The 19,093-nt window shown below is 39.6% G+C and overlaps 1 protein-coding gene across 1 annotated transcript in view; it reads right to left on the bottom strand.

Annotated features, from left to right (window-relative positions):
- GLUD1 (glutamate dehydrogenase 1) overlaps positions 1 to 19,093 on the bottom strand; it is a 41,560-nt gene that overhangs the window by 5,235 nt on the left and 17,232 nt on the right. The window contains exons 4-11 of the mRNA XM_060103242.1: positions 17,891 to 17,954; positions 12,826 to 12,920; positions 7,664 to 7,843; positions 6,296 to 6,433; positions 4,786 to 4,923; positions 4,380 to 4,460; positions 3,018 to 3,141; positions 2,120 to 2,211 (exon numbers count right to left, since the gene is read on the bottom strand). Of these exons, the coding sequence (XP_059959225.1) occupies positions 2,120 to 2,211; positions 3,018 to 3,141; positions 4,380 to 4,460; positions 4,786 to 4,923; positions 6,296 to 6,433; positions 7,664 to 7,843; positions 12,826 to 12,920; positions 17,891 to 17,954 (912 nt within the window). The remainder of the gene's footprint in view (positions 1 to 2,119; positions 2,212 to 3,017; positions 3,142 to 4,379; positions 4,461 to 4,785; positions 4,924 to 6,295; positions 6,434 to 7,663; positions 7,844 to 12,825; positions 12,921 to 17,890; positions 17,955 to 19,093) is intronic.

Below are 19,093 nucleotides of genomic sequence, written 5' to 3'. Positions count from 1 at the left end.
TTTGCTATACGAGAAATAAAAATAGCAAGACCTGGAAGGGCAAGTGGGATTAAGATTTATATTTTTTAAGGCAGCATTTGTTACATTGATAGGAATGACTGAATAGAGGGAAAACGATGCAAGAGAAAGGGGAAGGTGTGCTCGAGCAGTGCATCTGAGAGACTGAAAACAGCCCAGAACAAGACGGGCTGAGATGGAAGCACAAAGAGTTGCTCAAGGGTACAGATACCAGGAGCTGGGTAGATGTGGACGTTCCCTGACTGCTTCACTTTTCTGTGAATAGATAACCAGGTCATGAACTGGAGTGCAGGGAGAGAAAAAAGGAGAAAATATGATATAATTAACGAAGAGAATGAGAGAATGAATGGAACAGGGAAAAGTAGTTTAACTGCTGGGCAGCTGAGAGCCTACTTTAAGTCTGAAGAGTCAGCAGGGCCTCCTGCTACAGCGGAGGAATGGAGGGGGCAGAGAGCTAAATTTCCTCGGGGTTCAGGTGCTAACAAAGGAGTGTGATGAAGCAAAACAAGACCGGAGAGTGACTAATGATGGGCAATGGAATTTAAGTGAAGACAGGTGTGATGAAGGACAGTGAAAAGATGATCAGGTCAATGATGTAGGTCCTGGCAGGGCCACAGCATGGCTGGGGAGGAGGAAACTAAAAGCAAGGAGCTGGGGGAAAAAACTGGGTTTTCAACTGACACTTATTACGAGACTGCTGCAATAAGTAAGTCACTAAGAGATGAGAAATAGCATTAAAGTCTAAAATTAGAAGCACCGAAAGCATTTGAAAACTGGAAGACTGATACATTGGGCAAAGATTATTTTAAAAAAGCATAAAAATGAAAGGCATCATGGCTCTGTCTTCCTAACCAACTGGCTGTCCTCTTCACTCCCTCTCCAGGTTTCAGTCTGATTGACTATGTGGCAGGCGTGTGCTGGGACATGGGGCGACCACAGGGAGGAGCAAGAATCCCATCTTAAAGCCGCAGCAACAGCAGGGCCTATAAACGCACTAAGTGACTTGTGATGGAAGGATGGGTGAAATGCTGGCAGGCAGAGAGGACTTTCAGGAAAAGCCACTGAGATGTGATACTCAAGCAGGGAGTGGGTCTGGGTGTTCCAGAAGGAGGGACCAGAACTAAGACACATGGTTCTGGGAAAGAGGAAGGTTCTTTGAGGAGAGTTACCCAGAGTGGCAAAAGCATCTTTTCTCCTTCAAAACAAAACCCTTAACATTTCCCCATGTTGCAATATAGTCTTAAATTATTTCCCATGACTGAATATTTCATAAGAAGACATATTATCACTTAGCCATTTCCCTGCCCCCCCCACACACACTGGATTGTAAAATCAAACCTAATTTTAAAAATGACTGTAAACACAGTTCCATCATGCACGGACTCATTCCTCTCCTTTAAAATTGTTTTCTTAGGCTAACTCCCAGAGGTGATGTTATTTTAAGTGTCAAAGGGCAGGAACTCTTTAATAAGTCTTTTGCATTGTCATCAGAATAAAGGTACAACTGCTTCACAACAGACATGGTGAGCATAAGATCCATTAATTGTTTATGCTAGTTTAATACATTAAAGAATCCTTATTTTAATGTATATTTCTTTAACAATGAGGTTAAACATTTTTTTCTAGGCCTACTTCTGATTTTTTTCATGTCGCCTGCTACTTACTGGTAAAGAAATTCTCTTTGTGATGTGTATTAATATATCCTGTCAATAGCTAATTAACAACAAATAGTTTTTCTCATCTGTCTTCTTTGACTCTTATTTGTGTCCATATAGTAATTTCAATTTTTTACATAGGTCAATCTAATGTTTACTTTTCAATTCTTTCCATTTCTCTAAAGCTTAAAATAGTTAAAATACACAATAACTCTTCACCATTATGTTAGAATCACTTGTTGAGTCATCTGTATTGTAAAAGTATCAAAAGCAGAACCATGAATTATTTCAAACTAAGATTCTTACTCCATTTTTAGAATGTAAGGAAAGAGGAAGTCATATAACTGTCATGTTGATAACCACGCCTTAATCCCATTTAATACAGCTGGCCTGACCTAAAGAAGACAGCAGGCAGTGTATGTGATGCCACCAACAAGCACACTCACCGATATCCTGTCTTGGAACTCTGCTGTGGGTACAACGGGAATAGTTCCACCATGCTTTCCAAATTTCCTTTCCAAACTCTCTTGAACAGACACTATAAAAAGCCAAGAGATGAAGATACGATACTGCTAGTAGAAAAAAAATGAAGTAGAAACGAAAGTAGCCCCAAACTATATCCACAGCCCCAAACACTAATGACATAAAACCTTCAACACTAATAACATAAAAGGGTTACTCACTTAAATCTCAGTTAAAAGGAATAAAGCACTTTGCCAAATTCCTATATAAATGTGAATTTAGGTCACTGCTCTGTTTCCATAACACCCATTAGCAGGGATTTTCCTTGGCTCTTTTAAAAAGAAAATGCTGAGGGAAAAAGGAATGGAAATCGATGGAACACTTCACCCAGATTCTCAGAGTGGGCTCAGTAAAGCTCAGTTGGAGGTCTTGGTCTTATTTCAGCTTGAGGAAAATTCTAGTGTCAACTCTGGAGCCTATTCTAGTCAAAGACAAAACAGTATTCTCATCATAACACTCAAAAAATTCTTGACAATAGATAGGGCTTTACCAAAAGCAACCTGAGATAGAAATGGATGAGTATCAGCAGGAGCTCCTGGTTTAAAATGATACTCTTTATACTATTAACTTACAGATTAGGTTCTGGGAACCAGAACATACTCGCAGAATAAACATTGGAATATAAATATATTCCAGAGAGTTAATATAGTGAATACCTATAAAGAAATTGTGTATTTTTGGTCTAAGACTCATGAGTCAGAATAGTTTTCGTTCTGAGACTAAACAAAAAGGAAATTAGCCCTTTTATTAAGTGCAGGCTTTCCCCAACCTTTTAGATGACCCAAAAGATAACTTTTGCAGAACAGGATAATCAGAACTTACTGAGCAAGTGGTAGTTAGAATCCCTTTCATATTTGAAGGTCAAACGGCCATAGCTGACATGATTTAGATTCTTCAGCCACTCAAAGTAAGACACTGTCACTCCTCCAGCATTCAAGTAGAGATCCTATACACAAAAAAATGAGGAGATGATGGTCTTAATAAAAGCTTACAATGAACGTGAGCTCATTGTTTAATATCAAAGTTTTAATATCAAAGCAGATTAAGCTTCAAGCTTCCCAAATACATCTTAGATGGTATCAGAAATTTTACACTTAAACAAACCCCCTTCCCAATACATCTAAGGCTTTCTCCCTTTGGAAAAAAAATAATTTATTGGTTTATTAATCAGCAAGCATTGGATCAGAGGTTTTAGAGCCTCTTCTCCACCAAAAAAATTCTGAGAAAATTGCCTGCCCACTAACCACTGGTTTGGATGGTCCAAGGGTGTCTTGCCAGAAGATTAGTGTTCACTCTCCCACTACATAGAGGCAGTCTATTTCAGTTAAACTGAATTTAAGTGCTTTCAGCAAAAGCAGTTCTTCAAAATGCATCGCGAGTCCACACTAACTTCTAATTTCCAATGACCTTTTGGTACAGACCCCATGCTTAACCACTGAAAAACTTAAGCACATGTTACTCATATTAGCTTTCTGAGTAAGACAGCAAGGGACATTTGAAAGATAGAGTAGTACTTCTAGCACATTATACATTTATATAACTGGATTTTAAGAAGTCTAAATACATACTCAAGAAAGAGCCTGAAGTTGGAAGAAAATGTTCAGGTCCAATATAAGACAGGCTTATTATATTAACCACACTTCTACTTTATTTTCTTAAAAGCAAAATAAAGGGACTTCCCTGGTAGTCCAGTGGTAGAGAATCTGTCCTGCAATGCAGGGCACGTGGGTTTGACCCCTAGTCAGGGAACTAAGATCCCACATGCTGCGAGGCAACTAAACCCACACACCACAACTACTGAGCCTGAGCGCCTCAACTAGAGAGCCTGCAAGTAGAGAGCCTGCGTGCAGCAAACTACAGAGCCCACACGCTCTGGAGCCCGCCTGCCACAACTACAGTGCCCACACGCCCTGGAGCCTGCATGCCACAACTAGAGAGAAGCTTGCAAGCCACAGCCAAGAGCTTGTGTGCTGCAACAAAAGATCCCGCATCCCGCAACTAAGACCCGACACAGCCAAAAATAAATATAGATAGATAAATAAATAAAAGTTTAAAACAAAATAAAGATGAAGAATTCATCACTAAGGCTTGGGAAACTAACAATCCTCCTCTCCCCCCAGTTCCTTGCAAAAGACAATTATGATTCCAAGTACATATAAAATATGGCAAATGTAGATTACTTACTGGAATAACCATGATGTTCCTCTCTAGGAAAATCTTATCAGCTTCTGGAGTTGTCGGTCCATTGGCACCTTCAGCAATGATCTGCAAGAAAGTCACGAACATAGAGAAATGCCAATAACACCATCAAATCCCCTCCAGCTGAGCTCAAGAGATGTGTGGGGTATGGGGCTGTGGGAGAGAAGCAAAATCCCACTTTAAATTGTATGCTTGGGGACTTGTATGGCCAAAAAGTTTATTTGGGTTTTTCCATAAGATGGTAACGAACCTGAAGGAACATTTTGGCCACCCCAATACATCCCAATAAAGCTGTTTTCTTTTTTTTAAAAAAAGAGGAAACCCATTAGAGCTTTTCTATGACTCTCAGTGTCACTCCACATTGGTAAGGTTGAATCCATCATGCTGTCACCTTGGCTTTGACTCTGGGTGCATTGGACCTGGTCAGCTGCTTCTCACTGGCAGCAGGGATCAATATGTCACAGTCAGCCTCCAAGATGTTCCCTTCATAGATCTTTGCTTTGGGGAAGCCCAGGATTGTTCCATGTTGCTATAATTGATTGAAAATCAGAATTAATGGTTGCAACAGAGTTTAAATGTTTAGTGCCTATGATATGAAGACTCATTTAGTAGGAGGTCTTTGAGTTACATTAAAAAAAATAAGCAAACAAAATGAAAAGACAACCCACAGAATGGGAGAAAATACTTGTAAACGAAGCGACCAACAAGGGATTAATCTCCAAAATATACAAACAGCTCATGCAGCTCAATATCAAAAAAACAAACAACCCAACCAAAAAATGGGTGCAAGATCCAAATAGACATTTCTCCAAAGAAGACATACAGATGGCCAAGAGGCACATGAAAAGACGCTCAACATCACTAATAATTAGAAAAATGCAAATCAAAACTACAACGAGGTATCACCTCACACCGGTCAGAATGGCCATCATCAAGAAATCTACAGACAATAAATGCTGGAGAGGGTGTGGAGAAAAGGGAACCCTCTTGCACTATTGGTGGGAATGTAAATTGATACAGCCACTATGGAGGTTCTTTAAAAAACTAAAAACAGAGCTACCATATGATCCAGCAGTCCCACTCCTGGACATATATCTGGAGAAAACCATAATTCGAAAAGACACATGTACCCCAATGTTCACTGCAGCACTATTTACAACAGCCATGACATGGAAGCAACCTAAGTGTCCATCGACAGATGAATGGATAGAGAAGATGTTGTACGTATATACGATGGAATATTAATTACTCAGCCGTAAAAAAGAATGAAATAATGCCATTTGCAGCAACTAGAGATTATTATACTAAGTGAAGTAAGTCAAAAAGAGAAAGGCAAATACCATATGATATCATGTATATATGGAATCTAAAATATGGCAGTCTAAAAAGGATGAAATAATGCCATTTGCAGTGACCTGGATGGACCTAGAGATTGTCATACTGAGTGAAGTCAGAGAAAGACAAACATCATATGATATTGCGTATATGTGGAATCTAAAAATGGTACAAATGAACCTATTTACAAAACAGAAAGAGTCACAGATGTAGAAAACAAACTTATGGTTACCCGGGGGGAAGGCGGGGAGGGATAAATTGGGAGATTGGGATTGACACATATACAGTATTCTATATAAAACAGATAACTAATAAGGACCTGTATAGAACAGGGAACTCTACTCAATACCCTGTTATCACCTGTATAGGAATAGAATCTAAAAAAGAATGGATATATGTATAACTGACTCACTTTGCTGTACAGCAGAAACTAACAGAACACTGCAAATCAACTATACTCCAATGAAAATTAATTTAAAAAAACAATGCAAACAGATTTCAATAATACTTTTTTCAACTTTACAACATTCAGGTGGTCAAACTGTTCAGATATTACATTAACATACCAATTTGAAGTCTTCCAGTTCCTTTGGGTCAATACCATCTGGATTCCATATGCTCCCATCAGATTCACCAACACCAACACATTTAGCACCAAAACGATGTAAATATCTCATAGAGTGCAGGCCCACATTACCAAATCCCTGTGAAGAACAGTTGTACATGAAACAAGAGTCAAAGTCCTAGCACAGATGATAAATGTCATATTCTGACCAATACAATTCTGTTGGTTTAGAAGTAATTCTCAAAATCCTTTTGATAAAAGAAACAATGTCTCTCTTCAACAATAAATTTCTGGTTCGGAATGTGGAACCCAACCCTTTGTCCTCTGTGATAATGAGTCCTGAGGACATTCAGTGACATGCAGCCTTATTGGCCTATAAAGAAACGGCAGTGATGTCAACAACGCTACCTAGGACCTCAGTTCCTGATGACCAGATGTCCTATGGTCGTGAAAAGATAAGTCAGTAATTGGGAGGGGTATGGGTTTTATTTTAAAGTAGGATTCAACTTAATTTTGATTCCTCTAAGTAAACTAATCAAAACACCACACAAAAGTTGAAATTTGGATCATTGTGTAAACCTTTCTGTATACACATAATAGTTTAAGAGATGTCCCCTTCTGGATACAATTTCAATTTAAATATCAAACAAAAGAAGTTGATGATAGTTTCATATGTTTCTGAGAGATACTTGGTTTAGTCACATGAATCTTACCAAGGTTCAAAAAACAAAGGATGTATTACTCTGCATATGTCCATTTTAAAACTTAAGAGATCCAAAGAAACAAATTTTAAAAACTGCAAATCTAGGGGTTCCAATCGAGGAGGAGTACAAGGATGTGCAACTCACCTCTTCCCAGAAATACATCAAAAATACATCTACAAATGGAACAATTCTCACAGAATACCTACTGATCACTAGACCTCAAACACCTGAAAGGACAAGAAAGATCCCCATATAATCAGGTAGGACAAAATGGAAAAAAAAAAAGAAAAAAGGAGCTGGGATGGGACCTGTACCCCTGGAAGGCAGCTGTAAAAGAGGAAAGAAAGGTTCCCACACTCTGGGAAGCCCCATCACCGGTGGGAAGATCAGAAAGGGAGTTTCAGAGGCTCAGAGGAGAGAGCAACAACTGGTTTGTGGAAGCTTGGGATTAGCAGATGCAAACTATTATATATAAGATGGATAAACAACAAGGTCCAACTGTATAGCTCAGGGAACTATATTATAACTGAATCACTTTGCTGTACAGCAGAAATCAACACAAATCAAGTCTACTCCAAAAAAATTAAAAAAAACCCTGCAAATCTTAAAACACTGAAAAACTTATATGTATATCAGTTATTCTTTAAGAAAGTGAACGTTTTTACCTGAACAACAAATGTTTTATCTCCAAATCCTGGTGTCATTCCTAAAATACTCATGTAAGAAGCTTCATTGATGAAGTTTTCAATCCCATGGAAAACTCCCCGACCAGTAGCAGAGATCCGTCCGTGGATTCCACCCTGACTGATGGGCTTACCGGTAACACAGGCATGGGCATTAATATCCTGCAAAGGAAGGGCAAAACTTAAAAGATGAAATGTCAACATCAATTTCTATGAGGAACCAACATAAAGAAGCGTTAAAGTGGAAACACATTCTCTCATTTAACTAATATGCTCATTAGGAGTGTGTGTGTGTTTAAAGTATACTTTCATCAATAGGGGGGGAGTCTCACCTTTTCAAATTTCTGTTCCTAGAAAATATATAATAAAGTAGACTTTTCTGATGGGAGAAACAGGGTTTTTAGGAATTAAACATCAAGTAAATACAAATAGCAATATCACACAAGTAGAGAGAGTTCAGCTTAAAACTATTATTCCTTCACCAAATGTTTAAGCCCTACTAAGTAAGGGTATACATGTCACCTGTAATTGTCTTAAAAGTTATCATAAGACTTGAGCATGTCACCAAAACAGAACCTAAGATAGGAAGAGCCATTACAGTGTTCATGGATGGGAAGACTCAACACTGTAAAAATATTTTTCTGCCAAACTAATCTAGAAATTCAATTAAGTGTCACTTTTAAAAAAGAACTTTAAAAGATAACTCAAGTTCACCTAAGAGTGGACTAACAAAACTATTCAAGAAATAAGAAAGAAAGAAAACAAAATAACTAAGCTTTGCAGGGCAACTGGAATACCTATCAAGATAAAAAGCCATTAATCCAGAAATTCTAATTCTATACTATATATACAATTGTATATATACAAAAAATTGTGTATATATAGTATGGTATTACTGGAGTTAAAAAAAAGGGGTACACGTGGGTGAGACACAGAGGCCCATGCCCATGTGTCAGTAGAGCACCTCCTGTAGTAGCTGTTAGCTCTAAGAAGCTGAGTGGGAGAGTAAGTCTTCTCCTTTCTGTACTCTCTGTATTGACAGTATGCATGTATTCTAGTTCAGAAACAAGTATAATTAGAAGGAAGAAAGGGGCTTGGGAGGGCTTCCCTTCCAAGGGATAAACTGGAAGCAACCAGTTTAGCATACTATAAACTGTAGCAACCAGAACAGTGCATAATAGACAAATCTGTTGTCTTCTGTGGGACAGGAGAAACTAGAGACAGTCTTATTGTATATAGGAAATCAATATTACATACAGGAAGCATTTTAAGTCAGTGGCTAAAGTATGGACTATTTAATAAATTTGTTGAGGCAATTTGCTACCTATGTGAAACAAGATAAAGTGCCTTACTTCGTATCATATTCCCTACCCCCCAATGTATGTTCTAGCTGGATAAGTTAAAAAGTGACTGTTTAAGAACTTAAAAAGTAACTTTAAATAAGAATTTTTAGAATTGTATTAGCTGTATCATTACCAACAAAAAGAACAAAAGTAAAAAAACCAAAACAAAACAGTCTAGTAAAGTGATTTATGGAATTAGTAGTTTTCCCACGGTTTTCCTTCATGAATAGTTAACGCTTATGAATACAGAATTGCAAACCAAGTAAGTGCCAAATGCTTTTGAACAGAGAAAATGCAAATGCTGGAGCTGACAGCAGTCCTGTCTGAGGTCAGGCACGGTGCCGGTTGGCTGGCTGACTGCGAGATGCCCAGCATACCTAATTGTTTTGGAAGCCTGGGCCCGGGTGGAGAACTCGCTTGCTCTCCAGCACCCACACTTCTGGGCGAGGCTAGGCAAAAGGAGCTGCGTGTTCAGGTACACGTCTGAAAACGAGAAACAAAAACTGCGGCTTCTTACCTTAGGCTCTGATTTTGTATTTCCTATCACTTTAAGGAGGACAGTCTTTTACCAGTGTTTAGTCCAAGGTTTAGTTGGCAGGGCCTCACAAAACTTTCTTTTGTCACCTTTGGGAGAGAGCTATGAATAACAATGTACTGCGCACTGTTCTGTACTATTCAATCTAATGCCTTGCTTCAAAAGAATGAAAGACCATAACCAGAGCTCATTTAACATAAGAAGGTGACACGGAGGAGCAACATTTTGGAAATGGCAGTCAAAACCAAAATTCTTTGAAGTGTCTCATACTGCTCCTGTTTTATTTCAGGGGATTGGTGGAATTTACCTGGTTCAGTGTTTATAAATATTTATTTTTTATGCTTACTGAGGGCCAGTTATAACTATACTGTCATTCACTTAATCCTCATGACTGTCTCATGAACTAGGTGCTATTATTATTGTCATTTTACATATAAGGAAAGTGAGGCACAGAGAGCTGAAGGCACTTGCCCCAGGTCACAGAGCTGGTATGTGAAGGAGCCAGTCCCAGAATCCAGGGTGTCTGAGTGTGCTCCCAACTACACACTACATCACCCCCCAGGAAACGAGACAAGCCTAAATCCCTCCATTAGATGCCCCCTTCCTTCCTTTTAGAGGAAACCATATTCCTCCTCTTCTAAGGCTGATCTTTCCACTAGGGCCCTTAAAAGATGAATCTGTGGCCCACACCAATCAACATGCCAAGAACAACAAAAGCCTTTCTCTTTAGACAACAGGCACCTTTCAAGCTGTCTCCTCCCTAGTGCCATTTTTCTTAAGTGAGGGCTACTCTTCATGCCCTACTTCCCTCTCAACACGCCCTTGCAGTCTGGCTCCAACCTCACTATTCCAATCTAGTTGCTGAATTGCTCTCTTCTCAGAACCACCCCCTCAGAACATCCACAACGCGAAGCTCTTGGCACTTCTCATTCTTTTCTAACTAATTGTTCCTCCCCTCCAGCCCCCAATCACTCTTCAATCTGTCCATTCCTCTCCAACACTATGGCAGGCCAATATCATCTCTTTTGGGCTCCTGTGTAGTCTCCTGTCCCCAACAATCCCATTCTCTGCTGCACACAGAGTGAAGCTTACTGTGTCACACACCTGCTTACAATTAGCACTTCACTGGCTTCCCTCTGTTTTCAGGACAAAGATCAAAGTCCTTGCCGTCACCTACAAGGTAGGAATCTGGTCCGACTCTCCTCTGCTGGCCTCTCTCATGACCTCTCTACTCTGGCCACCATAGTGTTCCCTCAGCCTCTCAGGTTCACCTCTTTTCACATCAGGACCTTTACCCAGGTGCTTCCTTCTGCTTCCAACCCTTGGCCGGTGCCACTTCCCCTGGTTGATGTGTACTCATCTTTCAGAGTGCAGACCAGAAGGTTACGTCTCAAGTAGGCTTTCCTGATCCAGAGACATGGTCAGGTCCCCAGTACTCTTCATAGCATCAAAACTCTTCTTTCTAGCCTTTACCCCAATCGTATTGAACTCCTTGCTGTACTTTAAGCCTCCTGTGTAGTAGGTGCTCTCTCTATATTTTTAAGATAAATTGTGAGCAGTTAGGGTAGGGGGTCCCTGGAGGAAGAATACCAGGCATGGCTTTCTTGACATGAGAAGCCATTTTGTGATCTAAGCCATTTTATCAAAGCCTGTCTACAATGCTTGGACTTGAACAGGTCTCAATAATTAATGATCTTAAGGGAACAAAAGAATGTTATCAAGCAAGAGAAGTAACAATAGCCAAGGTAATTTATCAGTTGTAAAGACTCCCAGTTCTGTTTCAATGGTAAAGATAAGCCTGAAGTGCTCAACCTTCAGATCAACCGGAACCTAAGGGATGATGATGTTGACCTTTTTTTGTGTGTGTGTGTGTTACGCGGGCCTCTCACTGTTGTGGCCTCTCCTGTTGCGGAGCACAGGCTCCAGACGTGCAGGCTCAGCGGCCATGGTTCACGGGCCCAGCCGCTCTGCGGCATGTGGGATCTTCCCAGACCGGGGTACGAACCCATGTCCCCTGCATCAGCAGGCGGACTTTCAACCACTGCGCCACCAGGGAAGCCCTGTTGACCTTTTCTGATCTTAGTGACTTAACTAAAGCTTGAACTCTGCCAACCACCCAAGTCCCTTCATGAATATGCAGGTACCCTTAACTTAAAACTTCCCCAATTTTGCTGTTCAGGGAGACACTGCTTTGGGAGAGATCCCAGTGTTCTCCCTACTTGCTGCAAGTAATAAATCCTTCTACCGATCTTTGGCTTGGTTGTGTCTTTTGGCTCGACACCCACCAAGAGGTGAACCCAGCTTTTGGGTAACAAAATGTCGTTTCAACTCACTTTCTCTTCCTACTCCTTAAGTGTTTTTCAAGGTTCCATCCCTTTCAAGGACGAAGTTAGTTGTTCTTCTTGTGTTCTGTATTAATGGCACTACTTCTGCTCAGTCCCCAGACTCTAAGTCCTCCTGGTTCTTTCTGACTCAATCCTGTCCTTTTCCTTGGTCCCACAGATGCAACCCAGTCCTGCTGAGTCTACCTCTGTCATAAGCCAATGCTTCTCCCCAGCCCTATCGCTCCCGGCTGTGAAGACAGACACTGACGCTGTGGAGGCCATCTCTTTGCTCCAGCCTAACACTGCTGCCGGCCCCTCTTCCCTAAGGAAGGGTCAGCATCAAAGGCTCCCCACTGACTAGCAAGTAAAATAAAAACACTGGGACTTGAGTATTTTTCTACTCTTTCACTTACTTCATCGTTCTCTTACTACCTTTCTAAATGTGCCTTATCTTCAGACAATCTGAGCTCTACAGTCTCCCCTCCTATCCTCCAAATCTCCATGTTTAAATTCTATCCATTTTCAATGTCCAGCCCTGACCAAATACCTCTTCCAGGAAGCCTGCTTTTAGAAACTCTCCACCCTGCTATTACACTATCTACATACCTTATCTGCTTAATGTGTCTTAGTTCCTTTGAGGGAAAAGCCCGAATCAAATGCTTTCTTATTTCCCTTTTACTGTCTTGTAATGTATCCTGCCCTGGGAGGTGATCTTTGAGGGCCCATCCCAGCGGTCAGGATAGGGTTGCATATGAGTAAAAGCTCAATCCAAGTTCACTGCATTTATGATATAAGGTAGACAGAAGTAATATATAAAATCACGATATGATTAAAGGAGAGGAGAATAACCCAGTGAATTCTCCCCTTATACATATCATCATTTGAACTGTTATTTCTGGTAGGTAGCAAATGAAGCCCTCAGAGCTTTTGGTGGGTACTCACATAGTGCCCTATGGTGCTAGCATAGGTGTCAGCAATCCAGGACATCTCCCGCTCGCCTGTGCTCATGTCTGGGGCAGGCACATCAACGCCAGGACCTGGGGGCACAGGGAAAGGGCATCGCACCAATTTTTAAGATAAATGCATCTCAAACACATAGATCCTTGCAATTCTCTATAATAACAAAGCTACCATGGCTAGAAAACTTTAGATTTCACCTAGGTTACTAATTCAAGTCATAGAAATACTTACTAAATGTTTCATTACAAAATTTACAGATACACAGTGTTACATGATAACTTCTCCCACTGGTGTTCACTTGCTATGTGAAATTAGCGATGCACAACTGATAAGCTGCTCAACAGATTTCTGAATGTTGCAAGCATAGGCAAACCAGTTTAGCCTCTCTTGACCTCAGTTCCTTAAACTGTACTTAGAGATAACTGTACCGTAAGGAGGGTTGTGACGGTTAGAAAGTTCATGTGTGTGAGACAGCACGGTGACACAGTTGCTTACTGGGGGTGTGAGCCGCCCTCACTGAGTAGAACAAGGGAAAAGACACCCTGCTGAAGCATTAGGTTAAGCCCCATAATACTTTTACCTGTGACATCATGCTGCTTTGACCTATTATTCAAAGCTTACTCTGTACAGAAAGTTTTAGGACTTGACTTTCAGTGCCTCAGATCAGCAAATAAAAAGTTTGAGGATAACAAGAAGCTAGCCCCCAGGCAGCAACAAGTGCCAATGACAGCACTAATGCTGATGTCGAGATCCCAGATGGAAATGTATTAAGTGGTGCCCACTCAAATCTGTAAAGGCAGGAATACATAGAAATATACCCATCCAAACAGGAAGAATACAATACAAAACAACCTAATTATTGAATGGGTCATCTATACAAAGAAATACTATGCAGTCATTACAAAGAATGATGTACATCCATGTAAATGACTTGGGATCATCACCAAAACATACGTGTGGCAAAAAAAGCAGGTTTCATATAGCATGTATAAGTTCCCATTCATATAAAATTCTCTTTATATATACCGATGTATAATAACTATACATACTTCCATGTGTATATATGTATGCAGAGGTTTAGAAAGATATGCACAAACTTTTTCACTATGTTTAGACTTCAGCATTGTTTATAACTTTCTATATTGTTTTAATCGTAAAATACAAACTCGTTATCTTTATAAAAAGAAAAACACAACTTTTAAATGATTAAACTATTGTCTCCCAAATTAAGTTCTTTCTAAGAGGTATACTTGAGTTCTTCCTATAATTAGTACTTTTAATCAACAGAATAAGGGCTTCCCTGGTGGCGCAGTGGTTGAGAGTCCGCCTGCCGATGCAGGGGACACGGATTCGTGCCCTGGTCCGAGAAGATCCACATGCCGCGGAGCGGCTGGGCCCGTGAGCCATGGCCGCTGAGCCTGCGCATCCGGAGCCTGTGCTCCGCAACGGGAGAGGCCACAACAGCGAGAGGCCCGCGTACCGCAAAAAAAACCAAAAACAGAATAAGGTCCATTCTAATATACTACATTTTAGGGGCCCAGGCCCTACATATGTACTTCTTTATACAAGTTGTGATGTAATGATACAGGATTGGTGTAAGACAACTTTGAAATGGTCAAAGTTTTGTTTTTTACACTCTTGCTCCCCCTTCCGTACCCAACCTGTAACTCTCCTATGTCCTGGTACTCTTCTCCTTAGGCATCTTACAAATATCAAGAAGTCTAACTTCCCCCAATCCACCCTCACCCCATACAACTTTCCTGCTTGGAACAGTTAATGCCATATCCTAGCCTCATCCTCTAACAAAAGGGCTCCACTGTTCCATTGGCCACAATTCCCATTCCTTTACAGTGACATACCTCAACTGGAGGGTAATACAAGTATATTTAATCATATTGCTTTTCTCCTAAGGTATAAATGACAAATGGCTCCCACATCTCTTTAGAGGTATCTACAAAAGTATTAATGCTTGTTTTCAGCAATACCAAGTGTTAAATAAGCTTGTTGCCTCAAATAACAATTCTATTTGGAGAAGGGCAAGTTTGAGGTATGTAGTTTGTAAATCAAAAACGTATAATGATAAATTGTTTTTCAAAAACAATTATTAGTCTAGATATGCTGAAGTCAGATAGCTCCCCCTACCCAAAGCAAAATCACAAAATATTACTAGGCTTGTGAGTTTCCTACTCCCTACAAAATCAATGTATAGGGATGTACAGATTATAAGCAATTCCTGGATTACAGGTAAATTCTCAAATACCTACAGGTGTGAATGTCCATCCTGTTAAAAACAGGTAACTACCCTTAGGAAAGTTAAAATGCCATCACTCAATCCCGCAACAGTATAAATAAGATAAAAAATTGGCTGAAAAAAGCAACTGCTTTCACAGAACATGAATGTAGGGGTAAAGCTAAAAGGGTAATTTTGCTGCATAGAGATATAGTGGATGAAAAGGGAACTTCACAGTGTACAAAGGTGGTATCAAAACTCACATAACAGAATTAACACCCTTGCACAAACTAAAAAAGAAGAGAGAAAAAGAGGAAGGACCACTTCTCAACTCATTCTATGAGGCTAGTATTATCCTGGTATCAAAGACTTCTTAAGAAAAGAATACGGCAGGGCTTCCCTGGTGGTGCAGTGGTTGAGAGTCCGCCTGCCGATGCAGGGGGACAGGGGTTCGTGCCCCAGTACAGGAAGATCCCACATGCCGCGGAGCGGCTGGGCCCGTGAGCCATGGCCGCTGAGCCTGCGTGCTCCGCAACGGGAGAGGCCTCAACAGTGAGAGGCCCGCGTACCACAAGAAGAAAAAAAGAAGAAAAGAATACGGCAGACTAATACCTCTTAGAACAGTATCAGAATGAATAAAATACTTATGAATAAACTTAACAAAAGTAGTGTGAGATCTGTACACATAAGCCACAACTACTGAAGCCCGCGTACCGAAACGAAGAGTAGCCCCTGCTCGCCGCAACTAGAGAAAGCCCGCGCGCAGCAATGAAGACCCAATGCAGCCAAAAATATATAAATAAATTAATTAATTAAAAAAAAACCCAAATAAATAAATAAAATAAAATGTATGTTTAAAACCAAAAGCAAATGGAAAGACATTCAGTGTTCATGGACTAGTTTAAAGTGGAAAATAGAATAAGGTATGAATGTTCTCCCTTGGATGAAAAGTGGCATTGTTGGGGGGGAAAGTGGGGGGTGGGGGTGGGATGAACTGGGAGACTGGGATTGACGTGTATACACTAATGTATAAAATATACACTATATATACACTAATATGTATAAAATAGATAACTAATAAGAGCCTACTGTATAAAAAAATAAAACAAAATTTAAAAAAAAAGGTTAAGATGGCAACACTCTACAAATAGGTCTACAGATTCAAAGCAACCCCTATCAAAACCAGAGCTGACTCTTTTTGCAGAAATTGAAAAGCTGACCTTAAACTCACACGAAGTGACAGAACCAGGACCCAGATTCAGGTCTAACTCATAATCTGAAACTCTGTGGAAAGGGAAATCAGAAAATAACCGAAATGACATCAGTTCCAAAGGTTTGCTCAGGAGTAGTTCTGTGCCCTAGAGAGGGAAAGAATGCCAGCTGCATCCCTCTTACGCTACAAAGCTTTCTGGGCCCAGATGTCAGTTTAGCTGCATGGTGGCTTTTGCACATAAACAAAAAAGTCAAATTGCTAATATTTAAGCTTTCAGTGTTTCAATGAATCACTTTTTAACCTTTGCAATTACAGGGTTCTTGTTAATATAGAGAAAATTAAGCTGTATATCCTCTATATATGACAATAAATACAACTGAATAAAGTCTGAAACCACTCAAGACTATTAAATACGTTTGAGATTTAAGCTAAGAGTTTAAGCTAAGTTATGATATAAAAAATTATGAAAGCTATCAGAATTAGTAGATATTTCTGTGAAGGAGGTAGTTATCTCATTAACTAGTGCCACCCCTGTACAATGACTGTGTAAGTAAAGCTCACGGCAGTGCCAGGGAGGATGCACACCAAGAATCCAAATGCCTTTTCAATTATAAAAGACAGGACAAATCTAGTAAAGTTCTAGTGTTACTTAAAAGGGGCAGATTTCAAAATAAGGATATATTAAGTTCATAGGAACTTGTCAACAGTGAGAAGAATACTGGGGAAGGAAAGCAAGAGGGACAGGAAAACAGAAGAAGTAGATTTTCTTTCCTATTTTAGTCAGTCTTCTTAGTTTTAATTATGGTTAAAGGGGCAAAATTCTATTAAATGATTTTATTTTTTTAAAACAAATCAGAATCTTTCTAGGACAAGAAAATAAATAGACAATTTGCTTGAAATTTAAAGATTAAATAGTAACTATATATTACAGAAAAGAATATTCACATCTCATACACAAAATAACATATGACATAGATAATAGTATGATAGAAAATCAAGAAAATGAAGATCAGTACCCTCAGAAATTTAGTCCGAGTAACAAACATTAGGAGCCCCAGGAATCCTTAAAATCAGCCAGTGATATCACAGTGAGTAATCAATCGGCATGAGCCTCCACACCTCCCAGCCTGTGCCCACTGCTTTGAAGGGAAAGGCCTGCTTAAGCCTCCAATTCCAAACAGCATCAGTTTTCTCACTGCTTTCACAACAGGATTACTATTGCAAAACTGCTTTTTGCATATTAAAAACTGTTTATAATGCAGGCATTAGTTAGTTCCTAAAATCTTTTTGGATGTCACAATTGTGATTGTGCTTGTTGTTCAATGCTGTTACATGGATCAAAAACCTTTATTATGTCTGTACAAGGAGAAGAGGTGGAAGTGACCTCTCCTGGTATCCACACTGTACACTGAGAACCTGAACTTTTCTATTAGAGAGGTGTCATGAACAGGCCCAGGTATGTTCACCATGTTTAACAAAGAACCCAATTTCTCAAAGTAAGAGGACAAGTCTCTCTATGCATGTATAGACAAAAGCAGGAGTTTAAATTAAGAGTTACTTTTTAGATGTTCCCACTCCGTGTAAATCTACGTGGCAATACATACCAATAAAGCCCTTCTTTGCCAGCTCCATGGTGAACCTCCTTGTGATCTTTTCCAATTCATTATCCTATAAAGGAAAAAGGTGAAACACAAACAATAATGAAAAAATAATTTTTGATAGAAAAACCACTTGTGGAGATAACTAATAGTTGCATCCTATTTTCTACTTATAGGATATTTTCATATATCTTCTTGTGTAATCTTCAGAACAATTCATAAAGTAGGTATTTCCATTTTAAACGAAAATTAAATTTTAAATTTCTGAGACCAGAAATTAGGTTACATAAGGAAAAGATAGTAGTGCTAAGGCTCAAACCTGTTCTCCTTGTATTAATATAGGATCTTATGAGCAATCCTTATGGTGTATTTTCATTTAAATTGCAAATTTAAAAAATAAAATCATATATATTGTCCATATACAGCTATTTATTCACATAATTTATTTAACTTAATACAGAGGTTAATTAGCAGCTTAAATTAACTTGGAATTGATAGGATAAATAATAAAATTTTTACCAAACTAGTTAAGATATGTCACTAGAACCTTGGGACCCCAACATAAAAATCTGAGCACAGTTATATATAGTATATATTTATTTATATACAGAATACATTTATATTATAGTCGTATATAACACGCATGAATATAAATGCTTAAGAATATGAAGGTATACTAATTATATTAATTACCTTTTAACCAAATAAGAAAATGAAAAAGGACATTGATGTAAGTAGGTGACCTTTCATATGGCAAAACACTCAATGAGTTAATTATCTGCTTGTTTTTCCATTCCTTTTAAAAGCAGTAGGATGACTTCCCTGGTGGTGCAGTGGTTAAGAATCCGCCTGCCAATGCAGGGGACACGGGTTTGAGCCCTGGTCTGGGAATATCCCACATGCCGTGGAGCAACTAAGACCATGCGCCACCACTACTGAGCCTGAGCTCTAGAGCCCACGAGCCACAACTACCGAAGACCGTGCACCTAGAGCCTGTGCTCTGCAACAAGAGAAGCTGCTGCAATGAGAAGCCCGTGCACCACAACGAAGAGTAGCCCCTGCTCACCACACCTAGAGAAAGCCCACGCGCAGCAGCAAAGACCCAACACAGCCAAAAATAAATAAAGAAATAAAGAAATTTATAAAAGCAATAGGAACCATTAATCTCACTGGTATAGGGGATACACAGAAGTCCAGTAATTTCAAGTT

The sequence above is a fragment of the Mesoplodon densirostris genome, chromosome 1, assembly GCF_025265405.1.
Source record: "Mesoplodon densirostris isolate mMesDen1 chromosome 1, mMesDen1 primary haplotype, whole genome shotgun sequence".
Classification (NCBI taxonomy): Eukaryota; Metazoa; Chordata; class Mammalia; order Artiodactyla; family Ziphiidae; genus Mesoplodon; species Mesoplodon densirostris.
Note: the sequence above shows the minus strand (reverse complement) of the source record. Positions and strands in the feature narration are given on the sequence as shown.